The 21,464-nt window shown below is 40.0% G+C and overlaps 1 protein-coding gene across 3 annotated transcripts; it reads right to left on the bottom strand.

Moving 5' to 3' along the window:
* Nucleotides 1-821: 821 nt before the first annotated feature.
* LOC136529341 (cold-responsive protein kinase 1-like) lies at nt 822-16,464 on the bottom strand. 3 transcript variants are annotated; one of them, XM_066522444.1, is made up of 9 exons: nt 15,508-16,464; nt 14,732-14,854; nt 13,740-13,867; nt 13,407-13,620; nt 12,880-13,111; nt 12,628-12,778; nt 11,891-12,198; nt 3,802-3,859; nt 822-1,147 (listed from the first exon to the last, which is right to left on the bottom strand). In XM_066522444.1, the coding sequence occupies exons 1-9, from the start codon at nt 16,274-16,276 to the stop codon at nt 1,115-1,117; spliced, it is 2,016 nt and encodes a 671-aa protein (XP_066378541.1). In that variant the 5' UTR covers nt 16,277-16,464; the 3' UTR covers nt 822-1,114. The 3 variants fall into 3 exon arrangements, with proteins under 3 accessions (XP_066378541.1, XP_066378605.1, XP_066378658.1); XM_066522508.1 differs by lacking the exons at nt 822-1,147; nt 3,802-3,859 and adding an exon at nt 11,481-11,717; XM_066522561.1 differs by lacking the exons at nt 822-1,147; nt 3,802-3,859 and having other exon boundaries at nt 11,481-12,198; nt 15,508-16,463.
* Between the last annotated feature and the right edge of the window lie 5,000 nt (nt 16,465-21,464).

Below are 21,464 nucleotides of genomic sequence, written 5' to 3'. Positions count from 1 at the left end.
TTAAATACCACAATAATTATAAAATCAAAATTCATATGAAACAGCTAAAAATAAAGATTACATATCAATGGAATATGTGTACACTTATAGATCAGCATCATCATCTTCTGGATCAATTCATGGTCGTGGGCTAATAGGCCTCAGCTCGTTTGAGCTCGTGAGCAGCTCTCAAGCTGGCTCGAACAGCGAGCTAGACTTCCAGCTCAGCGCGTGAAAAAGTTAAAACGAGCCGAGCCGAACTGGACATGAGTCGAGCGAGTTAGCGAGCCTCGAGTATTTTATCCAGCCCTACACATAACCCCCTAAACTATTGTTTGGTTCGGTAAATTTTTAAATTAAAATTTAACTTGTACGAAGAGAAATGAAAAGCACAAATCTTGATAAGGGGGTAAATTAGACCAACTAAAATAGTTAAGGGGGGTAAATCGAACTAAATGATAGTTTATGGGGTTATCTGGACATAAGCAATACTTGGAGGTAGTAATTTGGATTTTTTTTTTCAAAATGAATTGCCTAAGCTCACAAATGATTTTGGGGCTCTTGTGTTCTTGCCCCTACTTTGATGTGCAATTGTGATTTTGCCCTCGTTTTTCTAACTTTGTGATTTTGCCCTTAACTGTTCACAAGTCAACGCGATTTTGCCCCTGGTCAACAGACCCTTAACTGTTCACAAGTCAATGCGATTTTGCCCCTGGTCAACGGAAAAAACAGGGGCAAAATCGCGTTGACTTGTGAACAGTTAAGGACAAAATCATAAAGTTAGAAAAACGAGGGCAAAATCACAATTGCACATCTGTGTAAGGGGCAAGAACACTATTTTCCCAATGCTTTTATATATATTAAGTTCTTAATGTTGGGTTTTCTTCGTATGTAAGCAATAGGCCGCAAGAGAATATAATCTAGTTAGATCATTAGCAATTCCAAGAATAGAATCCAAGAACAGTATGCGACATCAAAAAAAATTGTCCACGTATGGATGCAATATCAACAGAGATACCTTCCAATATGCTGCCTTGGTACACCACCACAGGTTTCAAATCACGAGATCACAAAAACACAAAGTCAGTAGAGGACTAAAGTTATTCTTTTGCGAAATCCTTACCAAGATGTGCTCTCACAAGAAACGACGTCCTCCTTGTCCATGTTTCTGCATAAAGTATGCCACGAGCTTAATTTTGATATAAACCCTAATGTCTATTAGATCGCATAGAAAGTTCCTTGAAAAGACAAGCATATGAAATGGGTTGCATAGCCCTGCAATATATACCTCAAAACTCACAAATGGGCGACCATATATAAGCTGGAATACTAACTGAATACTCAATGACACAGATAAAACAATAATATATACCACATGCCTCATGACATCCTTATCCTAGTGACCAATCTTGTCCTTTGAACGGACAATGCAAGGCCAGGGGGGTGCCATCATGCAATAACAAAATGCCTCATTGCCGATCGAGTGGAGAGTACACAGTGTAATCTTGGCCAAGATTTGAGACCAATTCAGAATCACTTTCCTACTCTAATGCATGATCTCGTCCTTGTGCGGAAAGAGGGAAAAGGTGGGCCACTAAGTCTTTCCTAGATCCCCCTTTTCCTCCCCACTTGCAAGAGCCCAATGACCTCATGAGATCCCCTCTGCCATTGATGAACGCAAATCTGTATGGAAAAGAGCAGGCACAACCTTTCCACTGAGCTCCCCTTTAGTTTTTGGAACTACTTGGTATTGGGGCGATGGAAAGCCGTGGCGTGGCTGGGCCCAGGGAGGTTCGGGCTTTATAGCCTCACGACACTCTCACCAAGCACATCATTGTATATGGCTGGTAGAGTCCCAATGGTGGTCCTGCCCTACTTCGGCTCTATAGGTTTTTATGCCAAGAGAGAACAATCAATGCTTGGTTTCTCACCTCCAAGTTAGCTCTAAGCATATTATTTTATAATTTTTTAAAAGAAAGAGTGAGAAAAACTATCTCTTATGAAAAACTAGTCTTATTAGGCTAGTCTCAGTGAAGAATTTCATAATGTTATTTCCAAAAATGCCACACCAAATAAAATGCAATAAAACTTGAATGAAACAATCACTTTCAATGCATAGTTTCATTCGATAGTTTCATAACCATTTAATTCAATGACTCATTGCGAGTTGGTAATTATTCTAGGAGAGTTTTATCCCCATAAAACTCATTTCTTCTCTCTTTTTAATTATGGTGCTACATAATAAAAAATGTCTATGTGGCAGCATATTAAATGTGGAAGAAACTCCAAGACTGGCCTCAGTGTATCTCCTGTTGTGTTCAGTTGTATTGTCTGGGTTGAGGTGTCAGCTGGGTTACTTTGGACTTGTTTACCGGTGGAATACCACCGCTATGCTGTAACGAATGTTGTGTCTTGTGGTCTAAAACTCTAAGAAAATCTAGTCTTATGCACATACATCATGTGATGTTGTCATATTGGGTTATTCATATTATGAGCTATGTGCTAAACGTTAATATCATTGGAAAAAATATCTTAGAGCTAGTAACTATTTTATAGCCCATAATATGAATAACCCCACATGACAACCTCACATGATCTTGGAGTATGTGCATGAGACTAGCTCTTGATCAAGATAGAGTTTTTCCTCTTTAAAATATGAAATGATTTTTTCTCTTCTATTAAAATATAAAATAATATGCTTAGAGCTAGCTCATAAGTCGTCACTGGAGATTCTCTTAGGGCACCTCCAATTGACTCTTAGATGTCATATCATCCTATATATCCCACATGTAAGGTGTTCTTTATTTATATATTTGTTCGCCTTTCAAGAGAGATAGAGGTACGTCCCATGCATTTGGGACACGCAAAGAGCTTAGCTCTTCTCTCCTCACTAGCTCAAAGGTCTTTAGCCTCCCTCTTCTCCACGTGGCATCTAATGCTAGCTTAGAGGTAGCCACTGGAGGCGCCCTTAGTCCTCTATAGTGTGTTGTGTATGAGCAAAATGCACTGATGCAATTCGGTGGTGATAGGCGACTGAGTTATTGGTTCTCAAAAAAATGAGTGGTCAAAGATTTACTAGGCTATTGTACTCCAAATCACCAATGTAAATGTGCTATTTTGGACAATGTTAGATGGTGTCTAAATTTTGACAAATAATATGAGCAAATATATTTCAAGACCAAGCGAAATTGATAGTAATATGTTAGCCATAAAAATACTCCCTCCATTTCAAATTGTAAGTTGTTCTAGCTTTTCCATATACATAATTTTTGCTATGCACCTAGACATATATTATGTCTAGATACATTGTAAAAACTATATAAAAAAGGGCGTACCCAGTGCAGAGAGCTCCCGCTGTGTGCGGGATCTGGGGAAGGGTGTCAGTGGCAAGCCTTACCCTCATACATTGTAAAAACTATGTATCTAGAAAAGTCAGAACGACTTACAATTTAGAATGGAGAGAGTACCATGTATTGATAGTGAGATAATGGCATTTTCTTTTTGTTTTCTCGAACACGAAGGGGAGAGGTGTATATTAGCAAGATGGAAAAGGAAGTCCAAACCCAACAGAATATACACTCACACCAAAGAAAGTTTTGTATATAGATACTGAGGTAGTATATGCAGGAATAATCCTTCAGGCAGACGATAATGCAATTACCACACTATTTATGAAAATAAAAGCATGCGCACTTAGGCTTACTTAGAAGGTAAAAGCAAAAGGGCAGGAAAGAAGTATGCTTCAAAAAACAAACATTATATGATGGTAAGTACAAAATTATGAAATGAAAATGTGAAACAGTTTGCTAAACAGTTCCATACCTGAAGTCCGAATTTCCAAGTGCACAATGATTCCCTTACTGGAGCATGTGGACAGATCCTTATATCATACAGTACATTAGAATTAGAATGAAGCAAATTCCATGGCAAAGATATGCCAATGATGTCACAGAAAACTAGGCATAAATTTTCTCGGTTTTAGTGATCTGTAAGTTAGGACCAGACCATCATAGAACTACTCGGTAATAGGAACACAAAGGGGCAAAAAAAAGTTGGGAAAAGGCACTTTTTCCTTGTGAATTATTGATCAGCATGCAAATGTTAGATTATCAGTTAGAAAAGAAGTATTTTTTTGGCCCACATAGCGTTTACTAAAGACAATCGCAGATATATAACACATCTGCTATACGCTATATATCTAATCAGGGAAGGAAAGTCCCCCGTTATTCCATAGGTACACTTAATAGGTATTCCAAAACAGAGGATAGGCCAAATCCCTTTCCAGGCAAGCACAACACTATGTACAAGTGGCGAGGGGAAGAAAGCAGAGCAGAACAGGAGTATTTCCAAATGGGCACACTTCTTTTTGGTGACATGTTCACCACTCGCATGATTAAAAAACAGATGCTGTCACATACTTCATCAGATGGTCCCGTCATGTCTTATCAACTTCTAATTTATTTATTTAGATTAGTTGGTGTCTTATATCATGCTTAGTTGTATGTGTTTCCACCCTTTTTTCTAGAATACTAGAGCCACGCTTGTTTCTTGCATGCTGTTTTCTCACTAAATTATTTGTATTAATTTGCTTATCTCTCCTTAAACTGAAAGGCCAGTCTTTCCTATGTCTGCTTTGGGGCACTGGCGCACCGCTAATAATGCATATTAAAATAGTGACCTGCTAATGGTGATAAACTGATATTAAACTGTTGACAGGATACATGTTCCCAACAATGCATATTGGAGAGTATAGTATATTGGCATATTGCTATGTTTACACACTTATGTTCTTACTCTTATAAAGCACACAAAGTACAAAGAAAGAAGGAAGACAAAGATTGTCTCCAGATGGACATGGAACAGCCTGGAATTATGAGGGCAAAGGAAAGGAAGATAAGGTTTGTTTTGTCAGGAAGTACAGAACACAGATAGTTGTTACCTTCTCAGATTAAATAATAAACAATGGGTGTTAAAGGCAATGCATAGTTTATTTCTGTTTCATATTTTATTGACATATGAAACACATCTGTGCTAATTCGTTTTTTTAGATAAAGGATAGTTTATATCCGGCTTCATCTACACTAGGGTAGAATCAGGTCAATTATCTTATTTTATATATTTTATATCCGGCTTCATCTACACATTTGTGCTAATTGGTACCAAGGTACACTTGTCATTGTACTTGATTGAGTTTATGATGCCAGCCTATGATTTACAAACTTAGCACAAGGTTGTCTTTTAAAGATGGTTTTATCATGGCCATATCTTATTTTATATATTGCAACTGACAGCTGGCTACTGAAAGTAAAGGGAACATGCGAAGGCTTCACATCCAGACATCCTAAGGTTTATAAGAACTGTTAGCACGTAGGAACATCATTGATCCAATATCAACAGAAAATATCAGCAAGGCCACGTTTAGTTCGCTGCCGAATCGGCCTTTTGCACAGTGTGATGTGACTGCGAATACTGTAGCAATTTCGTTTGTATTTGGTAATAATTGTCCAATCGTTGACTAATTAGGCTCAAAACGTTCGTCTCGTAAAGTACAACCAAACTGTGCAATTAGTTTTTGATTTCGTCAATATTTAGTATTCCATACATGTACCGCAAGTTTGATGAGACGGGGAATCTTCTTTTTGCATAGTGCTAAAGTTGGGAGTTTGGGGAACTAAACAAGGCCAAGTAGTAGCAACAATTAAGTCTGAAATCTAAGAGAAGATGCATTACCCTAAGTGTAGTTTTAATTAGAACTACCATTTCTTAATCATTAACAGCTACTGTAACATAGGATGCCTTAAATCTACAACTGGTCTAGTTTACCTGCTGTTCATCAGTTTATGTTCCATATTGTAGATGATAGATTATCCAGTGGGCGGCTCAACTAAGATCCATCAGCATGACTCGGTGGCTCAGTGCCCAGGCCCCAGTCTAGTCACCTCAAATTACTGATCGAAATGGGCAATTCTTTCCGTGCTTCATGAGGACAGGAACATCAGAAATACATGCTAAAAATCTGCATTGTCATAAACTGTCAGATCTGCATGTAAGATAAGAATGGACCTTGCAGAGAGACGAGTGCCTTAGGTCCCTCTGTCCCAACATAGTTTGCATCATCCGTGCACCGTTTACATCCTCTACAAGCTGTATTTTCTACTAAAAGAAAAGTCAGATCAAAAGCTGTCCTAATCTGCCTCAGTTTAAGTAATTCGGTATCAACATCACAGGGCAATCATACATTTCCTTTCATAAGCAATTATGTGGAGGTGCTGCAATCTGATCCTGGAATTTTATCTTCATATGCAGGATTGGAACAAAAGGACAGAAAAAATCGGTTGCAAAAGAAATTTGGTCGGTGAGATCTCAATATTATTGTGCAAAACAGCCATATGATCATTATCTAACAGGTTCCCAGGTGATCAGCACTGCATCAGCAGCACCTATCATTGTGCTCCACGTTGCTGTCAAATTTTTACTAGTGGCCAATCCTTACGCATGCATGCAGGGACGAAGCTAGCAAAAAATTTAGGAGGGGCTAAACAACGGCAATTAGCAAGAAAAGAGGTTCAGCAAATCTCAGCTCCTCCTACCTGTACATCTACAGCTGAAATTTCAGACGGCGGCTCTACAGGGCTTCGCTTGCTCGCGAGCGGTAGGGGAGGCTGGAGCCCCCCTAGCCCCACCGCTGGCTCCGTGCCTGCATGCAAGCGTCACTTTAGCACACCAAACTTGTTGATAGTGGTAGCAATGTCTAATAACCCATAAAAATCTTAGACTGTCTTCAACAAGGGACCTATATGGGCACTCAAATCCAAAATGGGTAGCAAGAGATCCAAAATCAGCCTCTAACAGAGTACATATACGGGAGACCTATTTTGGGTTGCCTGAGAGGCACAACCCAAATATGGGCATCTTCTCTCCTGGAAACCCATTTGCAGAAAGAATTCTTTTTTGAATCTTGTTATTGGAGAAGATGCCGAATAGATATTGAACCTTTTGCCTGTAGCGCTATCCAAAGGACGAATGGGTCTTGTATTTTAGGTGTTGTTGTTGGAGATAGCCTTACTATATTACTATCACTAACAGTCAAGTTAATCATTGCAGGAAACATTGAGACTTGAAAGATTACTTGGTACTACAGTTTTCCTTATTTTAAAAACATATGCTCTTCGTTTTAGGAAAAAAAAACAATCTACGGAGTGCTTTTTAATTCAAAATTCGAGAGATAACGATGATAACCTAAGGTGCAATAAGTAACAACCAATTAACCAAGTAGCTTTGCTCTTGCATGTCCATCTTTTGGCCACGTTCATTTAAGTTCAAGGACAACCTTTGGAAATCATTTCGCTGTCCAGTTATTTTGAGCGAACATATAACCAATGTTGTGACTAGTGTTCGAACAAGTGATGGAGACACGGATGACTTTCCGATTAGGATAGGACTACATCAAGGTTAGCTTTGAGCCCTTATCTGTTTGCCTTAGTAATGGATGAGGTCACAAGGGACGTACAAGGGGACATCCTTTGGTGTATGTTTTTCGCTGACGATGTAGTGCTAGTTGATGAAAGCCAGACATGAGTGAATCAGAAACTGGAGTTATGGCGGGAGACTTTGGAGTCCAAAGGTTTTAGACTCAGTAGAACTAAAACTGAGTATATGAGATGTGACTTCGGCACTACTATTCGGGAGGAGGAAGATATTAGTTTGGAAGGTCAAGTAGTACCTAGGAATGATACATTTCGATATTTAGGATCAATGCTACAGAAAGATGAAGATATTGATGAAGATGTTAGTCATAGAATCAAAGCAGGGTGGATGAAGTGGCGCCAAGCATCTGGTGTCCTATGTGACAAAAGGGTACCACAGAAGCTAAAACACAAGTTTTATAGAACGACGATTAGATCTGCTATGTTGTATGGTGCAGAATGTTGGCCTACGAAAAGACGATATGTTCAATAGATAAGTGTCGTGGAAATACGTATGTTGCGTTGGATTTGCGGTCATACAAGAAGGGATCGAGTTCGGAACGATTATATACGTGATAGATTAGGGGTAGCACCAATTGAAGAAAAGCTTGTCCAACACCGGTTGGGATAGTTTGGACATGTCCAACGGAGACCTCCAGATGCATCGGTGCGTAGTGGAATCCTAAGGCAGGATAGTAACGTGAAGAGAGGCAGAGGAAGACCGAAGTTGACTTGGGTAGAGGCAATAAAAGGAGACTTGAAATGATGGAATATACCCAAAGACTTAACCTTAGATAGGAGTGTTTGAAAAACAGCTATTCACGTGCCTGAACCTTAATTGCTTCTGCTGGGTTTCAGCTCTAGCCTACCCCCAACTTGTTTGGGACTTAAAGGCTCTGTTGTTGTTGTTGTATATAACTAACGTGTCTTTCCGTTCCAGGTGCAACTGTAAACTACTAAACTATCTCTGGAGAAGTCAAGGGTCTAAAATGCACTTTCCTAATAAGATAATAAAAGCAGGAATTATATGCACGCTCATCAACTCCAGTGGATTCAAGCTGAGTCCATGGAAGATCAGTGCACGGACTTCCTAAACTTGGTTCCAGATGCTAAGTGGTTATGCTTGATTTTGCTTGGCTAGGTTTGGACACAGGACACGGACAGCCCAGAAGCAACTAAAAAAGGATCAGCAAAGTTTGCCTGAAATATATCCTACTGAACTATTCAAGAAGTAACTATTGTTCTGTATGTTTGACTACAAATGATGTCAGAGCTGTTGGCGAAATGGAAGCAGAAAGATGAGTTAAAACTATGGAGTACGGACTGTACATAACGAGAGAACACAAGTAGGCTTTCCACCCAGGTCGTCTTTTATATTTATCACAATCTGCATCATTGTAGCACCAGAACTTTGTCTGCTAAAGTTTACGTACAAATTACCTATTTTACCTTGCTCAAATATTTTCACCAAATAGCAAATGCCCACACTATCAAAGGATTAAAAATATTAAATATGTTTCATATATATTATATGTGGCGAGCATTTTAATTATTTATACTTCAAAACGTTAATGAGCCAATGATAAATCATAAATCGCATTTAGCTATATAGGGACATTCTGTGGGTACACAATCTTGTTTTAAGGTTAACTACTAGACCATTTAAATATTTTTCAAGAATGCGTAGGAGGGCAAACTCATCCATTACGCAAAAAAAGGGCAATACAAAGTGCAGCAATACAGATTAATGAGGCACTTACAACATCCATGGTCTGCATCATATTCAATTATCACAGATTTTTTTTACATTAAAAAAAATATCACAGATTTGTTCTCATGTCCCCTATACAGAATGTAACCATAAAAAGAAGCATAGCTAGGACAGAGAGTAGGTGCAAACAAACTATCTTAAGCTTGATCATTGATATTTTACTTGATCAGCCACATGAATATATTTGTCTTGAAAAATACTTCCTATACTAGTAGTTTTATTAAGTTATACTGATATTCTAGAACAGAATGTGGTGGTCAAAGTTATGTTATTGAGGTTGTCAATCAAAGCAGTACTTATTTTGATTCGAGGGAGAATGTATTGTAATACAGACACATTTAAATGATGCTGTACATTGCGGAAAACATCATCTTAAAAAAATACAAAGCATGCAACAAAAAGGTGAAGCATTATAAACAGTGTGTTTTCCAATACAAAGAACCCAGAAAGGCATACAGGAGCAGGTTGTGTTCCGTCTCTCAATACCCAAGATTTACAACATACTGTCTAAATGATAGTAAGATAGCCTGTCAAATCTGAAACTCACAGATCAGAACTAGAGTGGGCTTAACTCTAATGTTCAAAGTTTATACCCTCAACAACCTAGTACAGAATTAGAATAAAAAGCAAGCTGTCAAGCAGTGTGGTTATATGATAGATTAGGCATACAGGAGCAGGTTGCAGTATCCTATTTTTATATAATGTTCAATAGGAGATGCCAAATATGCTAGTTTTTTTTTCTATATCCCAAATAAGAAGGTGATTATATGATAGATTAGACCAAATTGCATGACAATTGCCTTATGATGCAATTTGTTTACACAATAGAAGGGGAATCAGTATGAGAGCCAGTCTGTCCATATCAAAGCTACAATGTGAAAACAGTCACAGTCGACGAATCATCTCTATCAAACAGCAATGTGAAATCAATTATAGTGTTCTGCAACAAGTTGAACGCAGCCATTAGTTTACTGTCTTTATGTTGTCTGGTAAAGTCAGCTTATGTGGCACACACTCATGTGGGGGAAGCAAACAAGATAAGTAAAATAATCCATAGTGTTACACCATTTCCTAGGATAAAATATGCAATGATAGATTACAAAAATCTCTGGGGTCAACACTCATCCACTAGAAGTCTAGAACATAGAAAAAATTAAGGCAACTATTCCTCGCTACGTATATGATAAAAAGGACAAGCATTTGTTCTTCATATGCTAATAAATTAATCCTTACATTGATGGCAGCTTTTGACAATTTCAACAATCTGATCACAGCATTTGCAGCATTCTGACAGATCCTGAATATTACAAAGTGTGATTCATAGTTTCATACCAAAAGGCACTCACAGTTCTTGTGGAACCACATAGCCTGTCTGTTAGCTTTTATTAAAAAAAAAAAGCTCAACCTGTGGGGTAAGACCCCCCCCCCCCCAGACATTGCATTAAGAAGAAGACTTTCTCACGCAGGTCGAGAAAACCCCCGAAGCTCTGTCCCACCCATACACAGCGGCACCGTAGCCCATATGAGAACGACCAAGACCGAGGCCGGGCCTTAGTCCTGTGCTTTGGCAATGGGACAGCCGAGGAGATATTTACTGACCATTGCTTTGCTGTTTCCATTATCAGGTCTCTTCATACTCACCCTAACTTATTAGACAGAATACTGTTCCATTTTCCCAAACAAACAACACAGCAATAGTTTCACATTTGACAATTCAAGAAATAAGATATGCAGTTATGGGAGGGGGAGACACTTCTGGTATTTAAACTGAATTTTATTAGTTTCCTTAAAACTTTGTTAGAAAGGACGACTTCAGAGTTAAAGTACCACAGCTTACTTTCTGGGGTACCCACCAGGACACTAATGAAAGCTGAACTGCACAATAGACCATTGCCTTGGCCGGTGAATCAGTCCCCAGGGTCTTCCTGAAGGCATTCGACTAGGAGAATGTATTTAAAGGGATATCTTTATTATAGACTTCTCTTTCTAAATTGTGACACAGAAAGGGCTTGTCAGGGAGCTTTTCCAAATGAGGATTTCTGCCAGGTGGATAAGTTTCAGTTGTTGGAATCTCAAGTTGCTCATGTTGCCTTTCTTAAACTAGTTGAAAAGCTACTAGAGCTAAATTATAAGGCTGTTCACTGTATCAACGAGCAACCAGTTAATGCACTTTGTAGTTCTTGCTAGAAATTTAAATACAGTAACTGCAATGCAATATGCATACAACTTGGGACACAAAATGCTCTCAGATAGACAATGCCATGTATAGAAAGCACATATATAAAACATGCATGTGAACCACATACGCATATGGATAGTTACATAGTAAAGGGGCGTACCCAGTGCATAGAGCTCCCGCTCTGTGCGGGGTCTGAGAAAGGGTGTCAGTGGCAAGCCTTACCCTCGCCTGTGCAATGCGAGGAGACCGCGACTCGAACCCGGGACGTTCCGGTCACAGGCGGTAAGACTCTACCGCTTGCACCAGGCCCGCCCTTCGATAGCTACATAGTACAAGAACAAAAGGGAAATTTCAAATGATTTACACTGCTGTCATATACGCTGACAAGTAATCAGTCACTCCCTGCTATATAGATATATCCTATATGTACATATACTGATTACAAATGTTGTTACTACAGAAAAAAGAAGGAAAGTCATATACAATGCTTTTTACCTGGCCGAAAACTGAGAAACTGATATGGTCGCCTTCGAGGCAGAAGATGAACTGGAGGAGGATGTTTCACCTCGCACTCTACTTGTTGCATCAATAAAAGTGGGCCTTGTGGGCTGGATCTCTGGATCATTTTTTGTCAACAACAAAACAACCACTTCTGACATCATTGGTCTTGCAGCAACAGCTGATTGAGTGCAGAGAAGGGCTATCTCCATTATCCTTTTTACCTCGTCCGGTCTATATTCTTCAGGATCTAGTGACTCATCCAGCAAGGCCATTAAGTTGTCACTTTCATATAGCTTCCAGGCCTGTGCAACCATAGGGGATGATCAAAAAAGGATCTAGGCACCACATGTGTTCGTAGCGAACAAAATATTAGTTACATTCGATACAGATGTGGACCATGCAGCACTGCTAATGGTTTTTCTTTTTATGTCAAAGATAAAAAAAAAGGAACTGGTGAAAGTATCCAAGCCATCCTGATGAAAACTAATAAGAAAACACTAGAAGGCTGTGCTGTGTGCTGGAACTTTGTCAATTGCTTGTTAAACCTTCAGAAGCATATAGTGAAAATCCAGTGGAGTGTTCATCTCACTCAGTTAGTATGAAACTAAAATAAAACCGTAAGCATAAATTACAGACTTATAAAACCATGCATGAAAAATATGAGATATTGGCAGCAATATGGGGTAATGCAGGCACCAAGAAGAGGGAGGTTTCAGAAGAATGATGGATACCCATTCAAGCAGGTACTGTGTTTCAGGCTCAAGCCTTGTATCATTGCTCTTCCGACCACTTAATATTTCCAAGACGACAACACCAAAGCTGTATGTGTCAACCTTCTCTGATAGTTGGCCATGAATTGCATACTCTGGAGCAGTGTAGCCCCTGATTAAAAGAAAAATATAATTAAAAAATAAGTCAAGTGCATATTACTACATGCCATATTTGCATATTTCTACATGCCATATTTGCATATTTAAACTTACAATGTTCCGGCAAATTTTGTACTCAAATGACTGTGATCATCAGGTAGAAGTCTCGCCAAACCAAAATCAGCGATTTTAGGCTGAAAGTCATCATCAAGAAGAACATTGCTAGATTTAATATCACGGTGTATGATACAGACGTGAAACTCTTGATGAAGGTATGCAAGACCACGAGCCATGCCAACGATAATGTTAAATCTCTGCCTCCAATTAAGGGTTCCACGTCTATCACCTGTGATGCCAAAATGAGACCATTGCACAGAGTGCATGTCAGAAATGTTATGTTAGCCAATGCAAAGCAATCATCCTCTCAAATACACAAACAATTGGAGTGGATTTAGTCTAGTTATAGGTGTGGATGTGGTATTCAGATAAAACAAATGGGGCCATCTAGCACAAGCAAACGTGCACTAATAGACACATCGATAAAATGAATTTTCTCAACATGTCATAAAGTGCCCTGAAAACGAAAGAAAATAATGTATGAAGCATCAAACGCCTGAGAATCATAGATTCGAGTAACATACCGAAGAGGAACTTGTCCAGGCTGCCATTTGCCATGTATTCATAGACAAGTAAGAACTCAGAGCCCTTCCGAGAACAACCAAGAAGCCGGACAAGATTCCGATGATGAACATTGCTGATCAACCTCACTTCACTTTCAAAATCAGCTTTGGCCCGGCTAGTTTCCATTACTATTAACCTTTTTACTGCAACTGTTTTCCCATTTTTCAGCAAACCCTGTCAGAAATGAAAAGCACTGCTTCTAAAATTTTCTTAATTATAAGTTTTCTAGTTCTCTAAAGCTGCATACAATCAGCAAATTTCGATGGAGGATGAAAATTAGATGATCAGCATACCTTATATACATCTCCAAAACCTCCTTCGCCGAGTTTACTTTTCTCATTGAAATTATTGGTTGCCGCCTTAAGATCATGATAGTAGAAACTTGTTGGACCTTGTAATTCTGTTGCGCCAAGTATATCTCCTAAAAGATAATACATTCAGACATGGAAATGCAGAAACAATATAGTGTTTGATCAGTTTTTCCAATTGACTTTCTGCAAACCAATGTAATTACAAAATACAGAGATGAAACTATTTTTTCATTTTTAAAAAGGACTTGATTACACTTTTTGCATATAAAACAGATATAAATGGATCTTGGATAAACTCCAAGACATTTTATACATAATATATCTTGAGACTAAGAAAATCTGCATGTTGCCATGTTGTTGTGAGCAAAAATGGACAAACTCAATATTTACCTAGATCATGTATCAAATTGGCTTTTACTTTACTGTGGTTCTACAATAGACGTATAAAGTAAAGTGTACGACATTCCTCAGGCTAAAACAAATAAAGCACAAAAGTACTGAAGACTCCAAGTCAGCAAACATAAATGGACACAAATTTTATTTCAGGAAGAAACCAGCGTATGGTGGCTATGAAAACATGTGTACGGTGGACCTATGGTTATGTAAAAGAAAAAATAAATTTCTACTTTTATTCGTTAATGTACTAACCTAACTTCTTAAGCCATTATCTTTCAGTAAGTTTCATAAGATAGGAATAGCCAACCAAGTTTAGTTTGTATCAATAATATGATTGACAACCATTGGTTATAAAGCTAAACATGCGACATGCGACACAAAACAATAGGGGCATAGCATTGGGTAGTGTTCTTATGAAAGAAACTTTTGACACGTGATATTTACTTTACTTGAAACCCTGTAAGAGAATTTCATGGCAAACAACAGAAATATCTGACATAGTTTATACTTCCATTGGAAAATTAGACAAAAATCACAACACTGCAAGTCTGATAAATGCTAGACTTCACAACATTTACCTCTGCGAGGTTTTGTCTTTCTAGAACGGCATACCAAAAAGAAAGTCAAGAGGCCAACAAGAAACAGGAAGGCTACACCTCCCACAATGCCTCCTATGATCGTTCCTTTTTGGCTCGATTTCCCTGCAAGCAATCATGCATTGAAGAACTCTAAACTGAAAAAAAAAACTGCAAGCAATCATGCATTTGAGAACTCTAAACTGAAAAAACTTTGACTGGAGACATAATATTTTGTTCGTTCTATTTGTGGAACTTGTTACTTTTTTTTTTTTTTTGAAACTTTCTATTTGAATATCCATTACAAGCTAATTTCGAGCAAGACCAATCCCTGGAGCACATAAACTGATCCTAACTTCCTGAAAAATTAGAAGACACCAAAAATCATCTGAAACATTGGATTTCCTGAAATTTTGCACATGTATGTATGATAAAAGGAAATTCGTTTGAGCATTATAGAGTTGCTTCTATCTGGGATGAAATACCCCCACAGCAAAGCAGTGCGATTAACTTTTAGACTTACTAGAAGTGATTTGCTGAACTGGTAATGTCAGAATCGCAAATTTTAAACGAGAATGCAGATCAGCAACGAATCATTGGGAATTGGTGGCTTAATCCATAATACTACTGGTGCGAGTGAGAAACATCGGGGAACATGGCCCGGTATAACACTAACAAAACTTGTCGAAGTAACACGGAGCAGCCAGTATCTACTACATGGAAGCCTAGGTTGATAACCCACGCAAAAACACATGATTCGTAAACAAAGATGAACTCACCGGAGCGCAAATATACGGCGAGGTCCACGGTCGAGTTCGCTGGGAAGAAAGACTTATCAGAGTATCTCATGAAGCAGCCGGCGTCCACGGCACGGCCGTCGGAGTTGGGTGGGCACCCATCGATGTTCGCCACCGCCACGTTGAGGCACTGCGCGCAACCGCCTTCCCCGACCGTCTCCACGCACTGCGCCGCCGCGTACACGCCGCCGCTCGCGGCCGCCGCGGCGAGCCCAGGGACGCGAGGCACGGCCGCCGCGAGGTCGGCGACCAGCGCCCGAGCCATGTCCGCGAAGCCGGCGGCTTCCACGGCGGAGCCGTTGCAGACCTGCGTGTTGCCCGGGAGCGTGGACTGGTCGAAGAAGGCCGCGCTCTCGTACCGGAGCATGCAGCCGTCGAGGATGGCGCGCCCGCCGTTGGCGGCGGCGCCGCAGGCGGCGCGGAGGCGCGCGGCGGCCGCGTCGAAGCAGGCGACACAGTCACGGCCCGCGACGTACGGGCGGCACTGCGCCATCGCGAACGCCGGGGCGGCGGCGCGCGGTTCCGCGGCCGTGGCGAAGCCGCCGCCTGCAGCGGAGAGGTTGGCGCGGAGGCTGGCGAATGTGGAGTTGAGGGCGGCGATGAAGGCGGACGCGGGCGTGGCGTTGTACTGGCTGCACCCCAGGTTGAGCAGCGTGGCCTGCGGGTCGCCGAAGGTGACCGGGGCCCACGCGGACGCAACAACCAAGGCTAAAGCCGGCAAGAGCAGGAAGCCACCCATGCGATGGTGCATAGCCAACGCCGGTGACTGCACGGGTAGGAGAAGGGATGAGGCGAAAAGGCACCGCCGCCGTTGAGGCGGCGCGGGGCAGGGCGCGGTAGTTGGTACTTGGTACTGACGATGGCGCTGATGGGGATCGGATTGGAACTGGGGAGTGTGGAATGTGGAGGCGTACCCTGGAGCTGGAGGGAGCAGGTGATTGATTGGTTCGAGAAGGTATAAATAGCCGCTTGATGGGGTAGTAGCTCGTAGGACACGGTATATCCTGCGTTTCAGCTGCAGTTGGCCATGGAAGATGGAAGTCCTTCTCTTGTCGCTTGTTTAAGCAGAGATTGGGCTGTGGGCTCCACGTGTCGCTCAAATTTGATGCGTGCGTCTGCAGGAGGATTACTCTACATAAGAGCAAAAATAATAAAAAAGAGGAAAAAAGAAGAAGAAGCGGGAGTCTGGCTTATACACAAGAATAAAAAAAAATCCCGTGAAACAAACGATTAGACTATAAGTAGGCTAACTAAATATCCAAGTGGACAGATAGATTGGTTGTAAGAATTACATACGGCCGACAACAGGTTGTATTATTAGTCTTCCTCGAGAACCTACTGCTATTTGATGAGATAGGACTGGTAGTTGGTCCCAACAAAATATCAAGTTCTACTAGTAGTATATATTAACACCTACGATTCATGCCAAGACTATAATATCTCCGTTTCATGCAAAGACTATAATATCTCCGTAGATAAAAGAATACAATTTTATATGTGTTTTTAATTCTCATGTCTAAAATTTTATCAAAATATAGGTAAAAATATTAATACATATGACACCAATTAAGTATAGTATGAAAAATATTTCATGATAAATTTAATCATACTTATTAGATTCTATAAATATTGATATTTTTATTTATAGTTGGTAAAGGTCAAAAAACATTAACTTAGTATTACCTTAGAATTATTTTTTTATAGACGAAGAGAGTATTCACTACGAGAAACTTAATTAGTATATAGTTCTATAATATCTTTTACAGAGAGAGATTGTAGGCCCCGTTCGCGTGTCCTTAAACCCGGCTTGATCTGCTTCTTTTTTCATCTGAAATAGTGTTTTCCTCTCATAAATTCCTCCATATTCATCCATATTCTTCCAAAATTCCTCCAGCTTCTCGATTTTTTGGGTGTATGTGCACGTAGACTTCACTCGTGCGATGCTTTTGCAATAGTGATTTCGGAAGGAATGATAATGAAACATAAACAGAATGCCGATAGCTCTATGGCACGATATTATCATGAACAAGACCGGGTAGTGTACAGTATACTTCACAAAGAAGCAAAGCAAGGAAGGGTCTGATTGCATCCGTTAGCACTGAAGGTTAGCAGCTAAAATTAGTATTAGTGGATCCAAACAAACGTTCTAATAAATCTGCTAATTATTAGATAGGGACCGGTAACTATTATTAGTTTCATTAGCTAGTTTTTGAAGTTGCTAATTGGTGCTAATAGTTCATTTACACCTTCAATTCAATATATAACCACCTATTAGCAGGTGGATTCAAAGGCCCTCCTATTAAAAATTAGCTAGCTAAAAAAATAACAGTTATTATCTATTAGCTAGCTAATTTTTAGTGTTAATGGATCCAAACAAGCCTAAGTGAACAACCGTTTGGGAGTTTGCTTCCATAAAGAATTTAGACCCACACAAAGGATCGAGGAGAACTCGACGCCAACGAGCCTAGACTGCTCGGAGATGCTCCGCTCTTGCTTTGTGCTCCCCAAAGCAGCTCCCTAAGGCGCCACTGTCTTATTCTCCCTTGCTGACCTCATGGCAAGGGTGAAAGAGTGTAATACCCTATCCCATTAGAAGCCTATTGTAATAGTAAAGCCCATGTGTGATTGTAGTTGATGTTAGTATCACTTTGGATGTTTAGATGTTTAGAAAAGTAAGGGGTAGCTTATAATTCTTGTTGCTCTAAAGCTAGCAACTCTGGTAATCTTTTCATACGAAGCGAGGACAAAAGTATAAGATATGTACTACACATATACAGACCTATTCCATATGAGGAGTCAATACCTATGGACTATATAAGAGCCGTCCCTAGATCAACACTAACTAGAGTTAATGGATCCCTCCACATTCATTGATACCCCAGACCAAGAACGGCTAGTCAACATCCACACGGATAACTGGACACTCTATGCCTTCTAGACACCACACATGATACATCCATATATATCAATACAATCTATCAGCTAAGAACTAGGGTATTACGGTATTACCTCACCATTAAGGTCAGAAGCCTATATAACTATGTTCTTGTGTTACCACTGAGCTCTCGATTCAGCACACAATCATACTGTTGTCATTAGGCATACATGACACCATAATTATTGTCGATGACAAAAACCACTTACATAGGTGCTCAAAATTCTTTTTGCAATAATATAGCAAGACTAACCACTAGTGGCTTAGAACATCTTCAACAGTGCCCCTCCCCTAAAATAGAGTCCCTACTTTTTGAGTAGGGGATGTCTCTAATTTTTGGACTATGTTTTTAGCACCTTACTCTAGCAAGGGTCCCTACATCTAAGCTCGTATTTTATCTTTTTTTCATATTCAAATTTAATATAATCTCCATGTATGTCCTTCGTATCCACCATTATAATCCAAACTTAAATATTTATAAACCATGCAAATGAATTGTATTTAGATTCATGATTTTAGATAAGATAGTTTAAATTTAAATCCAATTTTTCAAACATAAAAATCATATAGGCGAATAATAAAATTGTTTCTCACACCACATAGCAATAAATTATGATAAAGATACAACAAATCATACTAGCTAGCGTTATGAAGTGCCCACAAATACTCCACAAGATCATCTTGAAGTTCTTATGGACATGAAAGCGATCAACAATCCTTTCCAATGATCCTTTCATGGCTGCTGATTGGTAGTGATAGGACCTGTGCTAATAATGCTCTCCTATGAGATGCACAACTGAATGTCCTCCTAATGATGTAGTTGTGTGCCCTCATGAATGCCTTTGCACTACTATATAGGTTGTGTGCTAGGTTGGGTACCAAAGGTTTTAGACTAAGGATTGGAGGCGGTGACGCAATGAGAGGGAGTGGGGCGGTGGCATGAAAAAAACACAGCGTGGGAGGGAATTGGCATGGAGAAAAAAAAGAAAAACTTCACAGGAAAAAAAGTAGAGTAGGGAGGTCCTACACACCCCTTGGAGATGGAGCTTATGGTAAAGATTTAGGGCCTTCATAAAGTAGGTACTCAAGTTGAAACCATATTGGACTATTTTTTTAGAATAGAAACCCTGTTTAGGGTCCCCCTTGGAGATGACCTGGACATTTTTTTTTGTAACTAATGTTGCCACACATTATTAGCAAAGGTAGCTAACCTTAGCCTTTCCACATTATTGGATAAGAAAAATAGCCATCTAAGCTTATACTCCCTCCGTCCATAAAAAGACGTAACTATAGAATTTGTGCAAGTTAGGTTTTACTAAGTTTATAGTGGCTCCAACCATGTTTACTACGAAGATATATTTAATAATCAATTTAATGATGCTTAATATTCTATATTATAAATTTTAGTACTTTTTTACATAACTTTTTGGTCGAACTCCAGATTGCTTGACTCCTTGAAAACTTCAAATTGTCTGACTCCTCGAGAAAAGTGAGAATTGCATTCTTTCATAAACGGAGGGAGTAGAAATTAGGCAAGAAACCAGAGCCAATAATACATGAGTTAGATAGTTAAAAGGTTGAACAGATTGGCTCTGGCACAGGAACCAAACACTCTGCCCACTTAAATTGTGGTTAACTGACATGGCAAAAATTTAGGTGAACACGCCCTTAATAAACAGGTAAATGTGAGTGTGAAATTTTTAGTCGTGGACGCATAGACGGATCCAATGACTAGGAACAGCTGCATGCAATGCCGTGCCGTGTGCCGACCGCCGAGCAACGAAAGCATGCATGGTCTGAGCCGCCAAGGTGCAGCACTGGCCAAGTACTGAGGTAGTGTTTAGTTCCCAAAATTTTTCAAGATTCTCCGTCACATCGAATCTTTGACGCATGCATGAAGCATTAAATATAAATAAAAAATAAAACTAATTACACAGTTTAAACGAAATTCACGAGACGAATCTTTTAAGTCTAATTAGACTATGATTGGACACTAATTGTCAAATAACAACGAAAGTACTACAGTACCATTTTACCTAAAATTTCACCAACTAAACGAGCCCTCATCATGGATAAAGTTACGACTTACGAGCACGGTGTGGCAAAAAAATAGTTTAAAAATACTGGTGGCACTAGGCTACAATAATATGTCTTTTCTTTTCTTTTCTTTTCTTTTGCTACGACAATATTTGTTTATATAAGCTGCAACACTGACTACTCCATAGTACGTTTTTAGTCAGATTACAAACGATTACATCCAACATCCTGCAGAATCATATATATGCTTGTGCCCATTTTTTCCGAACCAAAAGTCCATGCAAATCGACAACGCGGGATCATGGTCACCAATCACACTCATGCGTTTGGAAAAAGTTGTACCGGAGCACTATTTGCGTGCTCCAGATGATCCGCATCATGACGTCATGCCCGCACCTGGTGTATCAGAGGCTCAGAGCTCACCGAGGCGGCACGATCTTGATCCAGCGCCGGGGCAGGCGGTCTTCTGCGCTTCAGAAAGGCTCCGGTGGCGGCTATGATCGAGGATAAGGAGTTGACCCCGCAGTCGGCGAAGTCGTTAGAAGTCGTTGTGGAATTTAATTCAGGGATGCAACGTGTGATACCTACCACTACTCCAAAAAGCATTTCTATGAACAGCTGGTAACCCTTTATAGAGACGGTTTGTCCAGCCGTCCCTACGCAAGGGTCTCTACAAATCATGCATTTGTATGGGCGGTTTTCAGACCGTCTCTGCAAATCGATTTGTAGGGGCGGTTGGTGATTGAGCCGCCCCTATAAATCGATTTGTAGGGGCGGTTCATATGACCAGCCGCCCCTACAAATCTATTTGTAGGAGCGGCTTGTATTACCAGCCACCCCTAAAAATCGATTTGTAGGAGCGGCTGTAGTACCAGCCGCCCCTACAAACAGGTATTTGTAGGGGCGGTTCAATCTAGAACCGCCCCTACAGTACGTTTTTTCGCAAAAAAAAATTAAATTTACAATT

Source organism: Miscanthus floridulus, chromosome 1 (assembly GCF_019320115.1).
Source record: "Miscanthus floridulus cultivar M001 chromosome 1, ASM1932011v1, whole genome shotgun sequence".
NCBI classification, from domain to species: domain Eukaryota; kingdom Viridiplantae; phylum Streptophyta; class Magnoliopsida; order Poales; family Poaceae; genus Miscanthus; species Miscanthus floridulus.
This window is presented reverse-complemented; position numbering and strand designations above follow the sequence as displayed.

Excerpts from the sequence above, each read along its gene's own strand:
- LOC136529341 (XM_066522444.1), bottom strand. The coding sequence starts at position 16,276 with ATGCACCATCGCATGGGTGGCTTCCTGCTCTTGCCGGCTTTAGCCTTG. Across the intron at positions 13,621-13,739 it reads GTTTTGGAGATGTATATAAG|GGTTTGCTGAAAAATGGGAA; the intron begins GTATGCTGATCA and ends CATTTCTGACAG. Across the intron at positions 13,112-13,406 it reads CCTGGACAAGTTCCTCTTCG|GTGATAGACGTGGAACCCTT; the intron begins GTATGTTACTCG and ends TTGGCATCACAG.